General features: G+C 39.8%; 1 protein-coding gene across 1 annotated transcript in view; it reads right to left on the reverse strand.

Annotated features, from left to right (window-relative positions):
- The window catches only part of LOC126480742 (LITAF domain-containing protein), a 63,023-nt gene that overhangs the window by 19,654 nt on the left and 20,448 nt on the right, over positions 1-22,921 (reverse strand). Inside the window, exons 2-3 of the mRNA XM_050104014.1 lie at positions 21,495-21,620; positions 17,298-17,454 (exon numbers count right to left, since the gene is read on the reverse strand). Coding sequence (XP_049959971.1) covers positions 17,298-17,454; positions 21,495-21,612 — 275 coding nt within the window. The 5' untranslated portion in view covers positions 21,613-21,620. The remainder of the gene's footprint in view (positions 1-17,297; positions 17,455-21,494; positions 21,621-22,921) is intronic.

Below are 22,921 nucleotides of genomic sequence, written 5' to 3' on the forward strand. Positions count from 1 at the left end.
GACTCCAGTTCAGACAGAAAGGATCACACGTGAACCGCGATTGTTAGCCCTGATCCGGACCGCCGATACGGTAGACGGGCTGCCGTGGGTGGGAAAAGGAGACGGTAATTCGGATGCGAAGGAGAACTACGAATGTGTGCAACTTAAATGGTAAGCAGTTGTGCACACCTAACCTTCAATGGAGAGACTCCAGCCTCCACCGAACACTGGTCACCGGACTCATTCTAAAAGAACCTGTCACTAGGTGAACGCCACAGTGGGGCACTGGGAAGAGTAAACGCAACACCGAGGGCCTCACCGAACCATAAACCACGCTCCCATGGTCAAGGCAGGATTGAACAAGGGCTCTGTATAGCTGCAGCAGCGTAGAGTGATCTGCACCCTAGTTGGTGTTGTTCAGGCAGCGGAGGGCATTGTGGTGCTACCAGCAATTCCGCTTAAGCTGACGAAGGTGAGATAGCCAAGTCAATCAGGCATCGAAAACCAGTCCTAAGAATTGATATGCCTCCACTACAGTGAGTGGATCATCAGCAAGATAAAGTTCTGGTTCCGGATGAACAGTATGACACTGACAGAAGTGCATAACACATGACTTCATGGCTGGAAAATGGAAGCTGTGGGCTACAGCCCATGACCACCTTGTGGATGGCTCCCTGCAGGCACCACTCAGCAACACCAGTACTAGAGCCTAGAGCAGCAGTACGAAATGCAGACGTCGTCTGCTTACAGAGAAGGTGAGACAGATGGCCCTACAGCTGCCGCTAGACCGTTCATGGCCACTAAAAATAGAGAGACACTCCATACAGAGCCCTGCGCGACCCCATTCTCCAGGATATGGATGGAACTATGGGAGGCACCAATTTGGACGTGGGAAATACGAAGCAACAGGAAATTTTGGATAAAAATCGGGAATGGGCCTCAGAGACACCACTTGTATAATGTGGCAAGTATGATGATGTCGTCAGATCGTGTCATACACTTTTCTTAAATCAAAAAGATGACAAATAGGTGTTGGTGTCTGTAAATGGCTGTGCAGATGGCAGACTTGAGGGACACAAGATTATCAGTGGAAGTGTGACTCTGGTGGAAGCCGCCCTGACTTGGAGCCAGTAGGCCACATGACTCCAGAACCCAACCACTGCTGACACACCGGATGTTCCAGTAGCTTACAAAGAACAATGGCGAGGCTGATGAGCTGATAGCTATCCACATCAAGCAGGTTTTTACTGGGTTTGAGTACCAGGTTGATGGTGCTCTCCTGCCATTGCGATGGAATGACGCCATCACACCAGATCTGATTGAAGATGATGTGGAGATGTCGCTAGTAGTCAGATGAGAGATGTTTAATCACCTGACTGTGGATCCGATCTGGCCCAGGAGCTGTGTCGGGGCAATGTGCCAGGGCACTGAGGAGCTCCCACTCTGTAAATGGGGTATTATAGGATTCACTGTGGCTTGTAGTGAATGAAATCACTTTCCCTTCCATCCGTGATTTGACAGTGCGAAAGGCTGGAGGATAATGCTCAGACGCAGATGCTCGGCAAAGTTCTCGCCAATCACATTATCGTTGGTTGATAACACGCCATTTATGTTAACACAGGAACACCTGTTGGGATCTGGTACCCGAAAACACGTTTGACCTTTGCCAGACTTGGGAAAGTGTCGTATGACAATGCATGGTCGAGACTTCTCTCTCCCAACACTCCTGCTTCCGTCATTTGATAAGATGGCGATTTAACACAGATGGAAGGCGGGGCACATGGAATATTAGGATGTGATGGACGTCCACAATCTTGATATGTGGCGCTGGAAGTACAGCGGGAAGATATATGGCTGAACTTCCAGCATTTAAAGCACCACATAGGGCTTGACATCATAGGGGTAGACCATCACCTTGACCTTCTCGGGCAATGTGTCACCCTCGAAGGCCAAGATGAAGGCACCAGTAGCAACCTGATTATCCCTTGGACCCCGATGGATGCACCGGACAAAATGAACACCTCGTCACTAAGTTGGCGCGCAGCTTGTCGTCAAACTGCAAAAGAAGGTGCCTGTAGAATATAATACCCTGGGCCATATTTATGCTCTTATGGAACGTTATGGTAATGGAAACACCCCCAGCTCGTCACAAGCAAGTAATGCCCGTGACTGGGCAGAGGATGCTGTTTTTATCACGACTGACCTTCACCGCATTTTGGACAAGCCCTCCACTTCCCCAAACTTGTCCTCTAAACGTTCTACAAAAAACTGTGGCTTTATCAAAATAAAGGAGTCCCTATCAGTTCTTGTACATACGAGGTACCGGGGTGAATAAGGTTCACTGGCATCCTTAGCCTGGCGTTGCTCCCATGTTGTGGCCAGTGACGGGAATGATTTTGGGTCATACTTCCTTGCATTGTACTGAGACTTAGAATGCTTCGAGACTGCTGGTGTTTGATCACCAGCAAGTGATGACATGGTACTCTTCATCGCGTGTCATCCGTCCTGGTGCCACCCACTCTGACCAGGGGCCCTCCCCACGGGTGCCCCCCCAGCTGCAGCAAAGGCCAACTGGCACAATGGCCACTGCCGGGAGTCCTGATGCCCCATGGTGACAGGCATCTACTCCTTGGCATACGTGGGGAGTTAACAGCACAGGCATCAGCAGAGGTATCACTGTGTTGTTAGGAGGCTACAACCAACAGGGTACACGGCAGCCCCACCACAACGGACTGGCTACTGTGTTGGATATCAGGTGCAAACAAGTCCATGGTCACCTACGGCGCAGAAAGCGACACTGCATAGTGCATGGTGGAAACCGCACCCAGGAAGGTGTCCTCGCCCAAGAGATTAAGAATGAGCAGTACTGCAATGTGATGAGAAAGTGGGCTACAGATCTCAAGGCACGATGCACCATGTAAGGCGCCCTTCCCCATTTGGCTCGCTCTTCGGAAAATTTTGAAGAATGGAGATCAAATCCTACAGGGGACCATCACATAAAAGCCGAAACGTGTGAGAGTCCTTTTAGTCACCTCTTACGACAGGCAGGAATACTTCAGGCCTGTTCTTACCTTCGGACTTGCAGGGGCATGTAATTCTGTCAGAGACAGTAAAGGACTTGGGAGAGCAGTTGAACGGAATGGACAGCATCTTGAAAGGAGAATAAAAGATGAAAATCAACAAACACAAAACAAGGTTACTGGAATGTAACTGAATTAAATCAGGCATGGCTGAGGTAATTAGATTAGGGAACATTAAACTTGAGCAATAGATGAGTTTTTCTATTTGGGCAGCAAAATAACTGATGATGGACAAAGTAGAGATGATGTAGATTGGCAATGGTGAATAAAGTATTTCTGAAGAAGAGAAATTTGCTATCGAATGTAGATTACGTGTTAGGAATGGGCAGTGTCTTGAAAGGAGGAAATAAGATGAACATCAACAAATGCAAAACAAGGATAATGGAATGTAGTCGAATTAAATCGGGTGATGCTGAGGGAATTAGATTAGGAAACGAGACACTTAAAGTAGTAGATGAGTTTTGCTATTTGGGGATCAAAATAACTGATCATGGTCGAAGTAGAGAGGATATAAAATGTAGACTGGCAAGGACAAGGAAAACATTTCAAAAGAAGAGAAATCTGTTAACATCAAGTATAGATTTAAGTGTTAGGAAGTCGTTTCTGAAAGTATTTGTATGGAGTGTAGCCATGTATGGACGTGAAACATGGATGTTAAATAGTTTAGACAAAAAGAGAATAGAAGGTTTCGAAATGTGGTGCTACAGGAGAATGCTGAAGATTAGATGGGTAGATCACATAACTAATGAGGAGGTACTGAATAGAATTGGGGGAGAAGAGAAATTTGTGGCACAACTTGAATAGAAGAAGGGATCTGTTGGTAGGACATGTTCTGAGGCATCAAGGGATCACCAATTTAATATTGGAGGGCAGTGAGGAGGGTAAAAACCATAGAGTGGGACCAAGAGATGAATACACTAAGCAGATTAGAAGGATGTAGGTTGCAGTAGGTACTGGGAGATGAAGAAGCTTGCACAGGATAGAGTAGCATGAAGAGCTGCATCAAACCAGTCTCAGGACTGAAGACCACAACAACAAAGGTTTTTTTTTTTTTTTTTTTTTTTTTTTTTTTTTTTTTTTTTCCCTTGTATACCGCCACAGCGTAGTTTGGTAATTTGCCGATAGTCAGCGCTAGTCGCAAACATGGCGAGTTCAGGTGCGAGCGAGCTTTCTGTGTGCTGGAGTTTGACAAAAACAAGGGTGCTATAGCTGTTCAACGGATGTTTAGAACCAAGTGTGGTAAGAAGCCACCAAAAAGGAAGGACATTTACCACTGGCACAACAACTTCATTATACGGGCCACTCTTCTTTGCCGTGAGCACTGTCACTTGATATTCCTAATTGGAATTTTGAAGAAATAGCTGATGCCACAAAGGCAGTTGGACTCTCTGTTGATCTTTCAGCAGGATTGTGCTCCACCCCATTTTCATCATGAAGTTCGTGGGCATCTGAACGTGGAGCTGCCACCTTGATGGATCAGCTGTGCTACAGAAGTGGACAGCTGTTTCATGAAATGGTCTCCCCGATCACCAAATCTCACTCCGTGTGAATTTTTTCTGTGGGGTCACATTAAAGATCTTGTGTATGTACCACCTCTGCCACGTGATGTAGCAGAGATCCGGGAGAGAATACAGGAAGTGACTGCCACAGTCGATGAAACTATGCTGGGACAGATATGGCAATAATTCGATTATCTTATTGCCATCTGCTGGGCCACTCAAGGTTCGCATATCACATGTTTGTAAAAAGAAAACCTTCAGAGTTTCTCTTCAAAATGCAATATTTATGATATCTGTACAATGTTTGGTTCTTGTGCAATAAATAATTGAAAGTGTTCCTGCACTTTATGCACACCCTGTAAAAAGGACTATTAGCAGGTACTGAATGTATACAAAGAAGGGCACCACAAATAGTTACAGATTTGTCTGAGTCATGGGACAGCATCATAGAAATGCTAATAAAATTGAAATGGCAGATGCACAAAGATAGATGTCATCTACACCTCAAAAGACTACTTACAAAGTTTCAATATCCAGTATTAAAGTGAAGGTTAGGAATATACTACAGCTCCCTATGTATCACTCCTGTAGACATCAAAAACAAAATATTAAACTAATTTTAGCATGCACAAAGGCATTTTATCAGTCATTTTTTGTCACACCCCGTAAGCAAATGTAACAAGAAGAAACCCAAATACGTGGTGCAATGGAAAGTACCCTCTGTCATGAACTTCACAGTGGTTTCCAGAGTATGAATATCAATGTGCATGTATGGCACCTGAGAAGCTGCAAAAACTTGCAGTCCAATAAACAATATAAAACAAAGCAGGTTCCAGACAACCTAACATGCTATAAACAACCATCAACTTTTTTTTGTTTTTTAGAACTGCAAAATCTAAAAGTCAAAATTAGTCATCAGAACCAATCATCTAGCCAGTTTTCTAGCTGATTTTGCTGAGTCCAAGAAACCAATTTGTTCCTTTCAAGATTCTGTAATTTAGAAGATTTTTAGTAATATCCAGATACAAAAAAACCACTCAAGCTTATACCATGCCACATTTCCAGAATCTGTTTCAATAATATAGCACCCCAAGCTTTCCACGCACTGTGGTATTTTTAGATTTCCCTTATCTAGCATTTTAAAGAAGATATTTCAAATTTTAACTTCTGTTAAATATTTTATATATGGTGGCTGTACTAAACTTCAGTGAAACATGTTTGCAGATGGACTACCAACATTAGAAAAGATCTTCCTTTTTTATAGCAAAATAAAAGAACAAATAACTTTATAGATAGGCTTATTAGTCTTAAAATCCAGTTTTAGTGTCATTCAAAATCCCATTTGCCAGTAATTAAAAAAACAACCATGAAGCTATTATTCCAGCCAAAGGCTGCAACTATAACACACCACAGTCAAAAGGAGATGGAAAACATTCTTGGCTGGGTACAGCTACATCACACATATTAGAGAAACACTATTGAACAGCACAATGTGTGGTGCATTTGAAGGGTGAAGGACTATGAGAACAGCAGTTTTACTAAGATAAGAGGCGGCACTCCTATTGTTATGTATGTGTGTGAGTTTCGGCTTTTATAAGTATCTGGCATCATCCGAATGTGTTAACACCTTGTGTCTGAAGAGCACTTGCTGTCCACGACAGTTTACTAGGTTTTATTACTTAAAAAGTCTTTGAACTGCTTACACATCTGGGACCCATTCTGTAAGGCTGCCCTTTGTGTGAACCATCTACAGTGTGGCACTGTCACATGCTTTCGAAAGATCAAAAAATATGGAATCTATCTGTTGCCCTTCAGCTGTGGTTTGCAGAGTATCTTGAGAGAAAAGGGTGCAAGGAGGCACTGAAGCCCCATTCATAGTGTCAACAGGATATGGTGGCATCAGGTAGTGTCATACGCTTTTTGCAGTTCAAAAAACTGCCTACAAATGACAAATACAAAAGGATACATTTAAGTAAAGCTGGCTTATTATTAATCTTCTGATTTTTTTAAAAAGATTACATCCCTGGCTCTTATAATTCTTTGTCGAATGGGATTTTACAGTATCTGACAAGTATGCACTTAACACAGTTTTGTTCCATTTGTAGCTACTAGCTTTTGGAATGTGGGATATGACTTACTACTGAATAATCTCTAACGTCAGAGGATGCGTTTGTACCCTGAGAAATTTTCTTCTGGCCTTATTTGTTCAAAGCGCTTGTTGGACACCTGTTAACCTGCAACTGTTTATCAGACTCATGGTCCACTATTTGGGCCACAAGATGATTATGAGCCTCACCTGTGGTACATTGACTGGGCTACAGGTCAACTTCACAGGCCTGGCCCACAGTACAACAATTTGACTCACGATAATTTTTATTCTTACTATCTCTTTGCATCACCCTCAGTTACATGTTATTCTTGGTTGTGTTGCCATGTCAAAACATATGTTCTCAAATATTAGGAGTGTGTCCCCATAAAATATTTTCAAAACCTAAGTGTTTTGATGACAACAGTGAGCATTATGTTGATACTTCAGCTATTGACAATAATACTAGTGACATCATACATCCTGTATGACAAAAATGCAGGCAATTACGTAGTTACTGAAGATGATACTGCCAACAAAGATCAACTACCAGAGCCCTGGATTTGGAAAGAAATATGAACTCCACTGAATTGGTCGAAGAAGGGTGTTACAGAAACACCAATTTTTAGAACAACAATGACCACAAATTACAAAATGTTTGCTCTTTGCAAATGATGATCTGGCCACCAATACGGACAAATTGAGCAAAATAAGATCTGTGATCAAGTATATGATTCAAACATTTAAATAACTGAATATAATGAGAAGGGACACCATTATCGATAAATCGATCACACAATTTAAAGGACGCATACCTTACAAACAATTCAGTCCATAAAAATGGGCATGATTCAATATTAAATTTTACAAATTATGAGAGTCACATTCAGGTTATTGCTACGACTCTAAAATACATGCAGGCCACAATATGATAAAATGTGATGATAGCATCTCATCTTAAAGTGTTGCACAAAAAGCTATCATTGTCAGTATTATACTGAGGACACAATTTATACCTTTGGTACTCTTGACCGCAATTATTTATGGCAATATTGCACAGTTATAAAACAAATGTCATTGGCATGCGAATAGAAAGAATTTGCGGAAAGAATTTTTTGTAAAGTAAGGTTAAAGAGGAGGGGAATACTGAATTATGAGCAGAAATTGAATATTCGCTGTAAAATGGAAAGGTAAGCAAGCTGTTCGTATTATGATGACAAAACACAAAACAGTAGAAATGAACACACAAGGGTCCAGTAATACTTCAAAACTGAGTTGTGTTATTGGGTACAACAAGGAAATGATTGGAACTGATCGGGAAGACCAATCATGAGAAAATTTATGAAAGGACATCAAAAAATTTTCTTTTATCAATTTGCTATACTGGTCTTCTCGATTTGTACCTTTTGTGCAACAAAATAAATAATTTGAAAAAGCAGAGTTACAGTGATTATAGGATTGAAATGAATTGAAATGACTCTTCCATTACTGAAGAATGTACCAAAAACAAATAATAAACGATGAGGACGAGTTTCATACAGAGATTTATGAGAGAGACTGCACATGAAACACTGGGCTCATTTTCATTTTTCCCCGAGGGCATGAAGCTTTACTGTATGGTTAAATGATGATGGTGTCCTCTTGGGTAAAATATTCCGGAGGTAAAATAGTCCCCCATTCATATCTCCGGGCGGGGACTGCTCAGGAGTACGTTGTTATCAGGAAAAAGAAAACTAGCATTCTACGGATCGGAGCATGGAATGTCAGATCCCTTAATTGAGCAAGTAGGTTAGAAAATTTAGAAAGGGAAATGGATAGGATAAAGTTAGATATAGTGGGAATTAGTGAAGTTCAGTGGCAGGAGGAACAAGACTTTTGGTCAGGTGAATACAGGGTTATAAATACAAAATCAAATAGGGGTAATGCAGGAGTAGGTTTCATAATGAATCAAAAAAATAGGAATGCAGGTAAGCTACTACAAACAGCATAGTGAATGCATTATTGAGGCCAAGATAGATACGAAGCCCACACCTACCACAATAGTACAAGTTTATATGCCAACTAGCACTGCAGGTGCCGAAGAAATTGATGAAATGTATGATGAGATAAAAGAAATTATTCAGGTAGTGAAGGGAGATGAAAATTTAATAGCCATGAGTGACGAATTAGATTGTAGGAAAAAGGAGAATAGGAAACGTAGACGGTGAATATGGATTGGGGGTAAGAAATGAAAGAGGAAGCCACCTGGTAGAATTTTGCACAGAGCACAACTTAATCATAGCTAACACTTGCTTCAAGAATCATGAAAGAAGGTTGTATACATGGAAGAATCCTGGAGATACTAGAAGGTATCGGATTGATTATATAATGGTAAGACAGAGACTTAAGAAACAGATTTTAAATTGTAAGACATTTCCAGGGGCAGATATGGACTCTGACCACAATCTATTGGTTATGAACTGTAGATTAAAACTGAAGAAACTGCAAACAGGTGGGAATTTAAGGAGATGGGACCTGGATAAATTGAATAAACTAGATGTCGTACAGAGTTTCTGGGACAGCATAAGGGAACAATTGACAGGAATTGGGGAATGAAATAAGTAGAAGAAGAATGGGTAGCTTTGAGGGCTGAAGTAGTGAAGGCACCAGAGGATCAAGTAGGTATAAAGATGAGGGCTATTAGAAACCCTTGGGTAACAGAAGAAATATTGAATTTCATTGATGAAAGGAGAAAATATAAAAATGCAGTAAATCAGGGCTTAACAACTGGCCAGTTTTGAGCGTGAGTACTCGCGTCTGCTCAGGCATGTGCTCGCGAGCAGGTGCAAGGTCGCAGAGTAGGGAGGGAGGGGAGGGAGGGGAAATGCGCGCACACATATGAATAGGACCGCAGCGTGCCTAATGAATCCGCGCCGACTGTGTAACGTTAAAAGTACTACAATCAGCTCTAACAATCACTTCGCTGGTTAAGAATCACGTCAAGTCGCCGTTGTGTAACCCCAACCATGCTTTCGCAGTTCAACCCCCGTTGGGAGGAATTGTATCTGTTTACAGAAAAAGATGGTGTTGCAAAATGTTTAGTATGTCACAAAACGCTGAATTCTTTTAGGAAATTTAATTTGCAGCCACATTATATGTCATACCACGCGAAAGACTACGGAAGTGGAAAATGTGATGGACCAGATCGTGCACAGGAAGTTATTAAACTTAAAAGGAAGCTATCCGAAGAAGATCTGGATGACGAAGAAAAATCAACTGAGGCAGCTCTCAGAGTGAGCTACAAAATTGCTTTGTTTTTAGCAAAATCCCTGCGCCTCTTCACTGATGGCGATTTAATAAAAGATGTTTGGTAGTTGCAGTGGACCATTTGTGTCCATCTCAAGTTGAACAGTTTCGGATTGTGCCATTATCTGACATGACCGTTCTGCGTCGCATACAGGACATGGCAGCCGATGTCCAGAGCCAGCTTGCAAATATCTATAAAGATTTTATAGCGTATTCTCTAGCTCTGGACGAAAGTGTTGATATCACTGGAACAGCGCAGCTTTCCATATTTATTAGAGGTGTTAATAGAGATCTTCAGGTGACGAAGGAGCTCCTCGATGTAGTAGCCATGAAGAACACTACAACCGGAGGTGATATTTTAAGTAGTGTTGAAGAAAGTGTTGAAAATATAGGATTGTCGTGGAATTCTTTAGTTTCAGTGTCTACAGACAGTGCACCAGCGATGACAGGGAAAAAATTAGGTTTCGTTGCGCTGTTGAAGGAGAAAATGCAAAAACTGACCGTGCCAAATGAAATAAGGGGCGTTCACTGTGTGATCCACCAGGAAAACTTACGTGCAAAGAGTATCGCTCTAAAAAATGTGATGAGTGGTGTTGTTCGTACAACCAATTATATAAGGAAGCATGGGCTACAACACAGACAGTTTAAAAGCTTTCTTGAGGATGTAGAAAGCCAGTATGGTAGCCTGCCTTATTACAGCGAGGTCCGCTGGCTTAGTCGTGGTGAATTATTAAATCGAATTTTTGCCTATTAGATGAGATAAATATGTTCATGGAAATAAATAACATGTGTGTTCCTGAATTGAAAGAGCCTTCATGGAAACGTGACCTCACGTTCTTAGCAGATTTAACTAGCCATCTGAATGCTTTGAACATTTCACTACAAGGTAAAGATCTGCTAATTACTCATTTCATAGATCGAATACGAGCTTTTAAAATGAAATTGACACTTTGGGTGAGTCAGCTGGAAACAGGAAATCTAGCTCATTTTCCTAAATTATCATCCATGCAAGATGTTCACAAAGACTGTGAACGTTATTCACATAGTTTAGTTGCCCTTAACGAAGAATTTGATCAACGCTTTCAAGATCTGACAGCACTAGACAGTGATTCTGATCTGTTCGCCTCTCCATATTCAGCGAATATTGAAGAGATTCGTCCTGAGCTGCAACTAGAAATTATTGACCTGTAGTGTGACAGAGACTACAGAGACAAATTTCAGAACAAGAAAAACATTTTGGAATTTTACAGACACTTCCCTCAGGATAGATTTCCTCATTTGCACAAACTGGCAGCTACAATAATATCAATGTTCGGTTCCATGTATGTTTGTGAACAACTGTCCTCTGCAATGAAATGTAACAAGACGCGCCTGAGAAATGCATTGTCTGATCGAAATTTAAACTGCACGCTACGCCTACGATGCACAAGAACAATTACTCCGAACATAGACGCAATTGTAAAGGGCAAAAAGTACAAGATAACAGAGAATCCCACACTTCAGTGACACCTTTTATTGTGTAACAGTTCACAAATTAATACGAATGTAGAGGCATACACTAAGCTAATAAAATTATGTGGCACGTGTATATTCTCCTTTATTTGTTTCATTAGTCACAGTAATAATTCGTGAGTGATATCCCTGCAGGTGGGCGCGGATTTACATTGACTGGCGGCAGCTGTTGTGTGCCCCACGTGACTCTCCCCACTCTCCGCTCTGGTCCGATAGTGGGGGTAGCGTGCTCACACTGCTCCGTGCTCGCACCTTGCTGCTCACAGCTTGCTCCGCGAGCACGTATGTTGTGAAGCCCTGCAGTAAATGAAGCAGGCAAAAAGGAACACAAACATCTCGAACATGAGATTGACAGGAAGTGCAAAATGGCTAAGTAGGGATGGCTAGAGGACAAATGTGAGGATGCAGAGGCTTATCTCACTAGGGGTAAGATAGATACTGTCTACAGGAAAATTAGAGAGACCTTTGGAGAAAAGAGAACCACTTGCATGAATATCAAGATCTCAGATGGAAACCCAGTTCTAAGCAAAGAAGGGAAAGCAGAAAGGTGGAAGGAGTATATAGAGGGTCTATACAGGGGTGATGTTCTTGAGGACAATATTATGGAAATGGAAGAGGATGTAGATGAAAATTAAATGGGAGATATGATATTGTGTGAAGAGTTTGACAGATCACTGAAAGACCCGACTCGAAACAAGGCCCCGGGAGTAGATAACATTCCATTGGAACTACTGACAGCCTGGGGAGAGCCAGGCCTAACAAAACTCTACCATCTGGTAAGCAAGATGTATGAGACAGCGAAATACCCTCAGACTTCAAGAAGAACATAATAATTCCAATCCCAAAGAAAGCAGGTGTTGACAGATGTGAAAATTACTGAACTATCAGTTTAATGAGTCACAGCTGGAAAATAGTAACGTGAATTCTTTACAGACGAATGGAAAAACTGGTAGAAGCCGAACTCGGGGAAGATCAGTTTGGATTCCGTAGAAACGTTGGAACACATGAGGCAATACTGACCCTATGACTTATCTTAGAAAATAGATCAAGGAAAGGTAAACTTAAGTTTCTAGCATTTGTAGACTTAGAGAAAGCTTTTGACAATGTTGACTGGAATACTCTCTTTCAAATTCTGAAGGCGGCAGGAGTAAAATACAAGGAGCAAAAGGCTATTTACAATTTGCACAGAAACCAGATGGCAGTTATAAGAGCCAAGGGACACGAAAGGGAAGTAGTGGTTGGGAAGGGAGTGAGACAGGGTTGTAGCCTCACCCCGATTTTATTCAATCTGTATATTGAGCAAGCAGTAAAGGAAACAAAAGAAAAATTTGGAGTAGGTATTAAAATCCATGGAGAAGAAATAAAAAATTTGGGGTTTGCCGATGACATTGTCATTCTGTCATCTGTCAGAGACAGCAAAGGACCGGGAAGAGCAGCTGAACGGGATGGACAGTGTCTTGAAAAGGGGATACAAGATGAACATCAACAAAAGCAAAACGAGAATAATGGAATGTAGTCAAATTAAATTGGGTGATGCTGAGGGAATTAGATTAGGAAATGAGACGCTTAAAATAGTAAATGAGTTTTGCTATTTGGGGAGCAAAATAACTGATGATGGTCGAAGTAGAGAGGATATAAAATGTAGACTGGAAATGGCAAGGAAAGCGTTTCTGAAGTATAGATTTAAGTGTCAGGAAGTTGTATCTGAAAGTATTTGTATGGAGTGTAGCCGTGTATGGAAGTGAAATGTGGACGATAAATAGTTTGGACAAGAAGAGAATAGAAGCTTTCGAAATTTGGTGCTACAGAAGAATGCTGAAGATTAGATGGGTAGATCACATAACTAATGAGGAGGTATTGAACAGAATTGGGGAGAAGAAGAGTTTGTGGCACAACTTGACTAGAAGGAGGGATCAGTTGGTAGGACATGTTCTGAGGCATCAAGGAATCACCAATTTAGTATTGGAGGGCAGTGCGGAGGGTAAAAATCATAGAGGGAGGCCAAGAGATGAATACACTAAACAAATTCAGAAGGATGTAGGTTGCAGTAGGTACTGGGAGATGATGAAGCTTGCACAGGATAGAGTAGCATGGAGATCTGCATCAAACCAGTCTCAGGACTGAAGACCACAACAACACTGACCCAACAGCATCAAAATCAAGACTATGTAGAGTTTGCATGGAAAATAAAAAACAGATGTGAAGTTCCAACGCAAGTACCTGTATGTTTCAAATGATATCACATCCTTCAAGATTACTGACTTGTGTTGTACCTTTTTGGAAGAGCGCTAATTATGTGAATTATTAATGTACTCAAGAATTGGAGATAAATGGTACTGATTTATATTATACTGTATAGATAGATGATAAATCTTTTGAAATATTTCTAACAATTATTACATGAGGTTGTAAGTGAGTTGGCTCTTAGGCATGTACTAATATTCTGTAAGTCGTGCACGATTGGCACATCGGACAGATTTGCCAAACCATGGAATTTCCCAAAAGCCTGGCAATCTTTTTTTACATTTTGGGTCCAGGCTGCTTACCTTAAATCTTAGGTTAACGGGTAATAAGATAAACTGTGGTGGAGACTGCTTCTCCCCAAAATTTCATAGGTAATTTTGCATCCAACATCATCATCTCATTTTTTCCATGCCTGATCTATTGAGTCTCTCTGCTACATCATTTTGTTCCAGAGTGTGGAGAATCATGGTTTGATGTTTAATTCTTTCGTACTTTAAGAATTTCTTTGAGTCTCTTGTTTACATACTTCTTTCATTATCATTTCATAAGAAATAACATCTTTCACTTGTCTGATTCTCTACAAACCTTTAAAAATTGTGAATAATCTTGAATGCTTGGTATTTACTGCTGACCATGCAAAACAAAACAAAAGAAAAAACTTTGTCAGAAAATCATTAGTGCTAGAAAATATTTAGCTCCTCAATTGATAAGGTTTGCGTTTAACTGCACAAATAAAAAAGTACTAACCCCAAAATCCATTTAGATTTAGAAGTGGACTGTGTGAAGGAAAACCTAGTTTGCAGTCAAAGATATAATGCACACTATCAATCGATCTACATAACTTAGGCCACTCGCCAAACTTTTTCATAATTCTTCCATCACATCTGATTGTAGAGGGACTAATCTTCTATGCCATAGGTTTCACTGTTAGACGAGGATGCACACTTTGGTTCAACATAGTGATGACTGTTGATCCAGCTTCCACATTCCACTGATTAATGATGTTCTGACTATCAATTTCTTCTCCGTTTCATGAATGTGACAGTATCTATAATCAATATTTTCCAACTGTCTTGTTTTTACTGTGTTAATTCTTCGCTACGAGCACAGATTTGTTGAGTTTTAAAGGCTAGGACTGCTGCGAATGTAGTGTGCGTCATTGCAACTGTGCTTTTCATTTGCTTGAACAGCTGAGCCATTAAGACTTGAATTGCTGCACACCTCATTCTTTACTTCCTGTAGTACTTTGTTTTTAATGGAATTTCCCATTATTGGCATGTTGGAGATTCTAAACCTCCTATCACTGGTGTTTACTCATTAGGCTGGTCTGCTTGTAATATACACTACTGGCCATTAAAAGTGCTACACCACAAAGATGACATACTACAGACGCGAAATTTGACTGAAAGGAAGAAGATGCTGTGATATGCAAATGATTAGCTTTTCAGAGCATTCACACAAGGTTGGCGCCGGTGGCGACACCTACAACGTGCTGACATGAGGAAAGTTTCCAACCAATTTCTCATACACAAACAGCAGTTGACTGGTGTTGCCTGGTGAAACGTTGTTGTGATGCCTCGTGTAAGGAGGAGAAATGCATACCGTCACGTTTCCAACTTTGATAAAGGTCGGATTGTAGCCTATCGCAATTGCAGTTTATCATATCACGAGATTGCTGCTCGCGTTGTTCGAGATCCAATGACTGTTAGCAGAGTATGGAATCGGTGGGTTCAGGAGGGTAATACAGAACAGTCGAGATGATAAGCACCTTATCCACATGGCTTTAACGGATTGTGCAGCCACATCTCGATCCCTGAATCAACAGATGGGAACATTTGCAAGACAACAACCATCTGCACGAACAGTTCTACGACGTTTGCAGCAGCATGGACTATCAGCTCAGAGACCATGGCTGCAGTTACCCTTGACGCTGCATCACAGACAGGAGCGCCTGCGATGGTGTACTCAACGAGGAAGCTGGGTGCACGAATGGCAAAACATCATTTTTTCGGATGAATCCAGGTTCTGTTCACAGCATCATGATGGTCACATCCGTGTTTGGCGACATTGCGGTGAACGCACATTGGAAGCATGTATTCGTCATCGCCATACTGGCGTATCACCCGGCGTGATGGTATGGAGTGCCACTGGTTACACGTCTGTCATCTCTTGTTCACATTGATGGTACTTTGAACAGTGGACATTACATTTCAGATGTGTTACGACCCATCGCTCTACCCTTCATTCCATCCCTGTGAAACCCTACATTTCAGCAGAATAATGCACGACCGCATGTTGCAGGTCCTCTATGGCCTTTCTGAACACAAAAAATGTTTGACTGCTGTCCTGGCCAGCACATTCTCCAGATCTCTCACCAATTGAAAACGTCTGGTCAATGGTGGCCGAGCAACTGGCTCGTGACAATACACCAGTCACTACTCTTGATGATCTGAGGTACCGTTTTGAAGCTGCATGGGCAGCTGTACCTGTACACGCCATCGAAGCTCTGTTTGACTCAATGCCCAGGCGTATCAAGGCCATTATTTATGGCCAGATGTGGTTGTTCTGGGTACTGATTTCTCAGGATCTATGCACCCAAACTGCATGAAAATGTAATCACATGTAAGTTCTAGTATAATATGTGTCCAATGAATACCCATTTATCATCTGAATTTCTTCTTGGTGTAGCAATTTTAATGGCCAGTAGTGTACATACTACCCACTTGGCCTTTCACTTTCAAATTAAGATCATTCAATTTGTTTCAAATGATTCTTGACACACATTCTTACACAGATGAACAGTTCTCCAATCTAGATGTTAAGACTGTTCTCAGGAGAATATTCACTAAAGCTCTTAGTCATCGTAGATTTGTTTTAATTTCTCCTATGTTTCTTTCACAGTCATAGTGTTCTGTAGAGACACACAAATAGAAGGGTCAACTGACAAGATTATTTTTTGCAGTACATGTTTTAATCTCAACTGTGATCTTGCCCAGTATTCATTGCTGCAGATAACTCAAGCCAACTGTGGCGTTTTGTAATTTTCTCTTGCTTTTAGTTTTTGGAACTCATGTTTGGGTTCAGTAAATGTGTATTGTATTGAGATGGACTTTTTTGATTTAATGGATACATTCTTAATTTTCCTTGCTTCAAATAAACAGCAGTTTTGTGTAATACTTGTTCAGTGGGTGGACTGGGTCCATAACCTGTTGTTTTTGAATCTTTATTTGAACACCTGCCTTTCTTTGAAACCAAAGGAAAAAAAATTTACTTTCACATAGAAGTAACAGCACACAAAAACTATTACTAACTATGAAAGCACAGAAAAAAGAATGAGAAGGTCCATACCAACAGCCTGAGCAATGGTTCGAAGGTGGTTTTCTAGTAGAGGTGTGAATTCCAATTCGTTACTTCCAACAGAGTCTAAACTACAACAACATCCTAATTATGATTAATTAGTAAGACCTACAAACAAAGTGTCTGATTCTGCAATAAGTACAGTCTCTGCTAAGAAAAGTTTATATACAGATAATCTGCTAATGGTAATGAATAACCACATTTTAATTGCATTGAAGCAAGATTGTAAATAACATTTTTACTGTTTATACTCACCCAAGAAGAGCAATAACAACACCAGAAATATATGCAATTAATCCTGGTTCTGTCTTTGTAGCAGTGTCAACCTCAGCATGGCAATATGGACAAATCATGTGAGTTGGCTGTGGGCCCACAGGAACCACTGTTGTGACAATTGTTGGCCCTCCTGATACTACAGCATGCAATAAAATAGATTTATCAGCTTTACATAAACAAAATCTAACTTGAAAACAAGAAATGACTATTGTATTGTACACAGAATATGTTGATAAAATATGAATAAATGGAAGCAGCAAGTAGAAATATCAACAAGGATTGCTGCTTGCCGTAAAGAAGACACGTCGAGTTGCAGACAGGCACAATTTCCGGCCCGAGATGCTGGAGTTGGCAGTCGTGTGCACATGAGGTGTACAAATGTTGTTTGTGTCTCTCTTTTACTGGTGAAGGCTGTGGCCAAAACCTGTATGTGAGTGTCTGTTAAATGTGCCTATCTACAACTTGACATGTCTTCTTTACAGTAAGTAGCAATCTGTCTTTTCCTACATTGTCAGTAAAATAGGACCAATTCTAGTAAGCACAAAGAAATGAAAACCAATTTATCAGAGCTACACATTTCTTATGGACTGAAATAAAATGATTTGCCAGACTAGTAATTCAGAAAGTAAATATTAAATTTACATTTGTATATCTGTTCCCACATCAATTATTACCTATAATGTTTGGCTGGACATTTGATATTAACATCAGCTCACTCACTAGTCACTGACGGTATAAGATATTCTTGCAAGTTGTGGTTGAAGTACAAGCAGTATTTTTGTTGAGAGAGCAATAAAATTCTGTCTTCATTAATTACAAACCACAACCTGGACTTTGAGGGACATACTAAATCCACTACAGTTGTACTTTATGAATCTTTTATTTGAATAAAATTGTACACACGGCCTGGGCTTCAGGATGTACGGCAGGAGTAAAAGCAAAGAAATTGTATTCTTAATGTGAAGTACTTTGTACACTGACACATCTTCCATCATTAAGTTTAATATGAGGTACGTTGGTTTGGCCTCATATTTTATACTATTGTTTTATAATTTTTATTTCTTGAAAATTTTATTATGCATTTGTATTACTTTAATTTCATGACAATTGCATTTTACATTGCTTGTTTTCCTTTTCTTGTTTGCTCTGTATCAGGCCTGTCTTAATTAATGCCACTCATGCAGTAATACGGTTTTAGCGCTATTAGTTGTGGATGGTTTTGAGAGAAATTGTGGTGGTGTAGGCATGTTTTTAGCTACGATTTTTTCGTTTGTCCCTCCCGCCGACCCTCGGTATTCGTTCTGGCAGCAGCCACTTCAAGACGTGTGTTTACTGAGGCATCTCATTGTGATTTGTGCAGCAGTCTGCTGACTGATCTTGCTGGGTGACCACGACATGCTGCAGGGCTGGGCATTTGTATGGTATGCTACTTTTAAGATTAATAAAATGGCATTCTACAGCATTTATGCCTCCACTTTACTTTCTTAAATCCGTGCCACACGTCCAGCCAATCACTACTGGTTCATAAGTTACATTAGGCTGGCAATGAGAGTTTATTTGTTGATACATTCATAGCTTCTTCTGTTAGGCCCCATTTACCCAGAGTTGTACTGGTCCACTGAAAGAACCTTCTCAAGCCTCACCTGCATAGGATCTTGATAAATTCTTGTATGCAATCAAGTTACGACCTCATGTTCACATTTATATTAACTGTTTCATGTTAATTCTATGTAGTATCCCTCTTACTTTTCTTCTAGTGTCTTAGATGGAATTTACATCCCAAAATGCACGTTATGTGTGTGATTTTATCAAAAAAGGATTTGTCAAGTACAGCTAGAGCAGATTTATTCATCATGAAAAACAACCTGGACCTCTCACGTAAGTACTATTCTCTCTATGGTTATCTCACACACAGTATTCTTTTGTCCAGCCAAAAATGAAAAAAATAACACTATTGTTAAAACTGTTTATGATGTCAACATTAGTCTCTCTCTGATCTAAATAGGAACAGTTTCAAATCTTCTAAGGCTTCCAGCCAAATCAAGTGGCTTTAGATAGTACTGGTACTACAGCTACATAAGGATGAGGCCAGCAAAAACATGGCAACAGCCAAGGAGCATTTGGCTAAAAGCTCATTGGTGTTTACCTGTTTGACAAGGCTGGATCTTATTCAGCCGAATCGACACAAGACCATGCATTTGTGCAAGTAACAGTACAGTATACGGGCATCTGGCACATGGAATAAATTTTATATGGTTGCTGCATGGAGGTGAATTAATGCCCAGTGTCAAAAAGTAACTCACTAGTCAACGTTTTCAAAGTGTCTAGTTGTCTGAAAGAAATGGGCCTTTAAAGTGCTTGCGATGAGCATAATATTCATTTCCAAGGATGAATGCTTATTTGTTGATGTTTAATTGTAAAACTTCTACTGCTTCAAATGGTTCTTGTACAAATAGCCTAGTGATACATCTCTTATTTGATAATCTCTATATGAGAAATATCAGCTATCTTCAACATTTTCAAAATAGTGTAATATGGCAAACTAGGAAACACTACAATGAAGGGATTGATGCTGGGACTGATGTACACTCCAATCCATAAGCTGCAAATCAGACAAATATTTATTATTATTACTACATTAAATTGCTTTTGTCTAACGTTCTGGTAAATTGACATAACACTGGCTCTCCTTAACAGCATTTTTAGACTGTACATTTCAAAACAATTGTAAAATATTATTCATCTAAAGAATAATTTATGAAAATGTTAGTATTAAAAATGAAAATATAATTAAAAAGTATATTACAATTTTCTGTCGCAATTGTTTCAGAAAGATACTTTGATGATTCTGTTATAAAAACTTATTTCTACTGAGGTTTTGTTTATATAAAACAGTCAATACACTTCGAAAAGCAAAACTGTGAATCTGGACTCTTGCAGAATTGTAAATTTTCTTGATCATGTTAATAAGACATACAAAAATTTAATTACTGTAATGTACAAATAACCCTGTACTTGAACCAAGTTCAGTATGTGACAGTTCGGAGATAGAATACTTAATTTTGGAACGAATAATTCTCAGTTTATGTCAAAACTGATGACATACTTTGAGAACTTATGTTTCAGTACAGTGTCAAAATGAATATAAACCTGTCTTTGTTATTTATTAGAATGTGCGAATGAGATCCTACACGCACGAATATCCAGTTTTTATTATCTGTGGTGAAGCAATGACAATCACATGATGATAAATGAATCAGAAGTTAAATAGTAACATCATAGCTACCCACTACAATTAACACCAGCAACTGTAACAAGCTTTAAGAGTTATTTTGAAGCAAATTCACATTAGTTTTAACATTAATTTATTGTACCATTTGTAGTGGGTTGTTACAACAGAGCAAAGTAAGTGACATAGTCAGAGTTCTAGAAAAATATGAGGACCTGCTAAGTATATGATGCTGACAGTTACTGTCAATAAAAATGGTCAAGACTAAAGATTTTTCTTTCTCACAGATCCTACAACACCTTTACATGTGCAGTTAGTTAAGATGTCATGTTACATACCTACAAAACACAATGACTGTTTGGTAATGAGTATAGTCAATGGCAGACTGGGACTGTCTAAAAGCAAGAGAGATTTTTATTGTCTTACCAATGGCCAATGCATGTTTAGGTACATACATCAGCCTCTTTACACAAGGGAAAATATTAGACGTACCAAGGAAGATATTACTTTATGACATGAAATACACTGCTGAAATTCTGAAAGTTTTAAAAGATGTTTTCTGTTAAACATTAATAATGGATTATAAAAATATATATTTTGTTTGATCACTTTAAATTTCGTATATTCAATTATGTAAAGCTAACAGTCTACACAAAAATCACTGGCATTTTTTTTAAATTAATTACACTATCGTACGTCAAATCTTAGAGCCAAGTCATCTTGCCATTAAAATTTGTGTGTTGCAGGGCACTGCCCACTTGGCACATGAGGTAACACCTTTCTTACGTAAAAAAATGCATTCAACGTTAGTTCTTTTGTGTGTTGCATTTACTACTTCAGTATAATATGGAAGTCTGACCACCTTTATTTTTGTTCTACAGTAGCTCAAATTTTCTATGGTGATTTGATATGTCATATCCTTACAAACCAAGTACGGTAAAACTTACATGAATGCCCAGGAGTGAAGGGGCTAGATGGTGGTACTCCACCCACAGCCTGGGAGTAGCTTGGAGGTGCAGCTGGAGGTGGCCCATATTGTGGAGGTACAGGTCCTGCTTTGTTCATTTTGTTCTCTGAAGATGGCAAAAATGAAAATAGACACATACAGCTTTGAATTAAAACCAAATTATCAGGACTATACATAAATAAGATTTCTAAGGTGGTCATCTAGCTCGTAATAAGTGAATATTTCTTGCGTGACATTAGCACCAAGGGAGGGTGGGGGGTGGGGGGTGGGGGGGAATAGAATCCACTTTGGAACTACCGTATGACTGCTTGTTACTCTAAGTTTCCTGTGATCAATGACATTTCACAAACTTCAACACAAAGGATACCAAATAAGTCAATCACACGATCTACACAATATACAACCACTAGACTTTACTGCACACCAACGTGATTCAAAGTGAAAAACTTCAAAAGACTTTTTAGAACAGTAATTAATACTATGTTTTGTTTGAATCTCATTGTGCTTCACAAGGTATGATCCAATTGGTTTTATGCCCTTGCCTTCATCCAACAAAATCAGCTGTGGACACTTATGAAAACAGTGTTTTTCACTTACATCTACACCTCCATCCATACTCTGCAACCCACCATATGGTGCATGGTAGAGGGTACCCTATACCACTACATTCATTTTCTTTCCTTTTCTTTGCAAATAGAGCACGGTAAAAATGACTATCTATATTCCACCATACGAGTCCCAATTTCTCCTATCCTATCTTTGTGGTTCTTGTGCAAAATGTATGATGATGGCAGTAGAATCGTTCTGCAGTCAGCCTTAAATGCTGGTCCTCTAAATTTTCTCAATAGAGGTCCTTGAAAAGACCACTACCTTCCTTCCAGGGACTCCTATTTTAGTTCCTTAAGTATCTCTGTAACACTTGAATGTTGATCAAATCTACCAGTAACAAGTCTAGCAGCCAGCCTCTGAATTCCTTTGATATCTCTCTAATCCAACCTGCTGCAGATCCTGAACACTAAGAGTACTCAAGAATAGGTCGCAATAGTGGCCCATATGCAGTCTCCTTTACAGATGAACAACGCTTTCCCAAAATTCTCCCAATAAACCAAAGCTGACCATTCACTTTCCCAGCCACAATCATCACAAGCTCATTCCATTTCATACCACTTTGTGATGTTGACTGACATACTATTAAAGCTGTATTCAAACATTACAGAATTAGTTTTTTTATTCATCTGTATTAACCTACATTTTTTTTCCACATGCTTGTAGCTCAGTTAACAGTCTGCAGTGGGGCAACATATCAAATGTTTTGGGAATCTAACAATGGAAAATCCAGGCTGGAATGTAACAATACGAGAGAAGGAAAGCTGCTACTCACCATATAGCAGAGATGCTGAGCTGCAA

Source organism: Schistocerca serialis, chromosome 5 (genome assembly GCF_023864345.2).
Source record: "Schistocerca serialis cubense isolate TAMUIC-IGC-003099 chromosome 5, iqSchSeri2.2, whole genome shotgun sequence".
NCBI lineage: Eukaryota > Metazoa > Arthropoda > Insecta > Orthoptera > Acrididae > Schistocerca > Schistocerca serialis.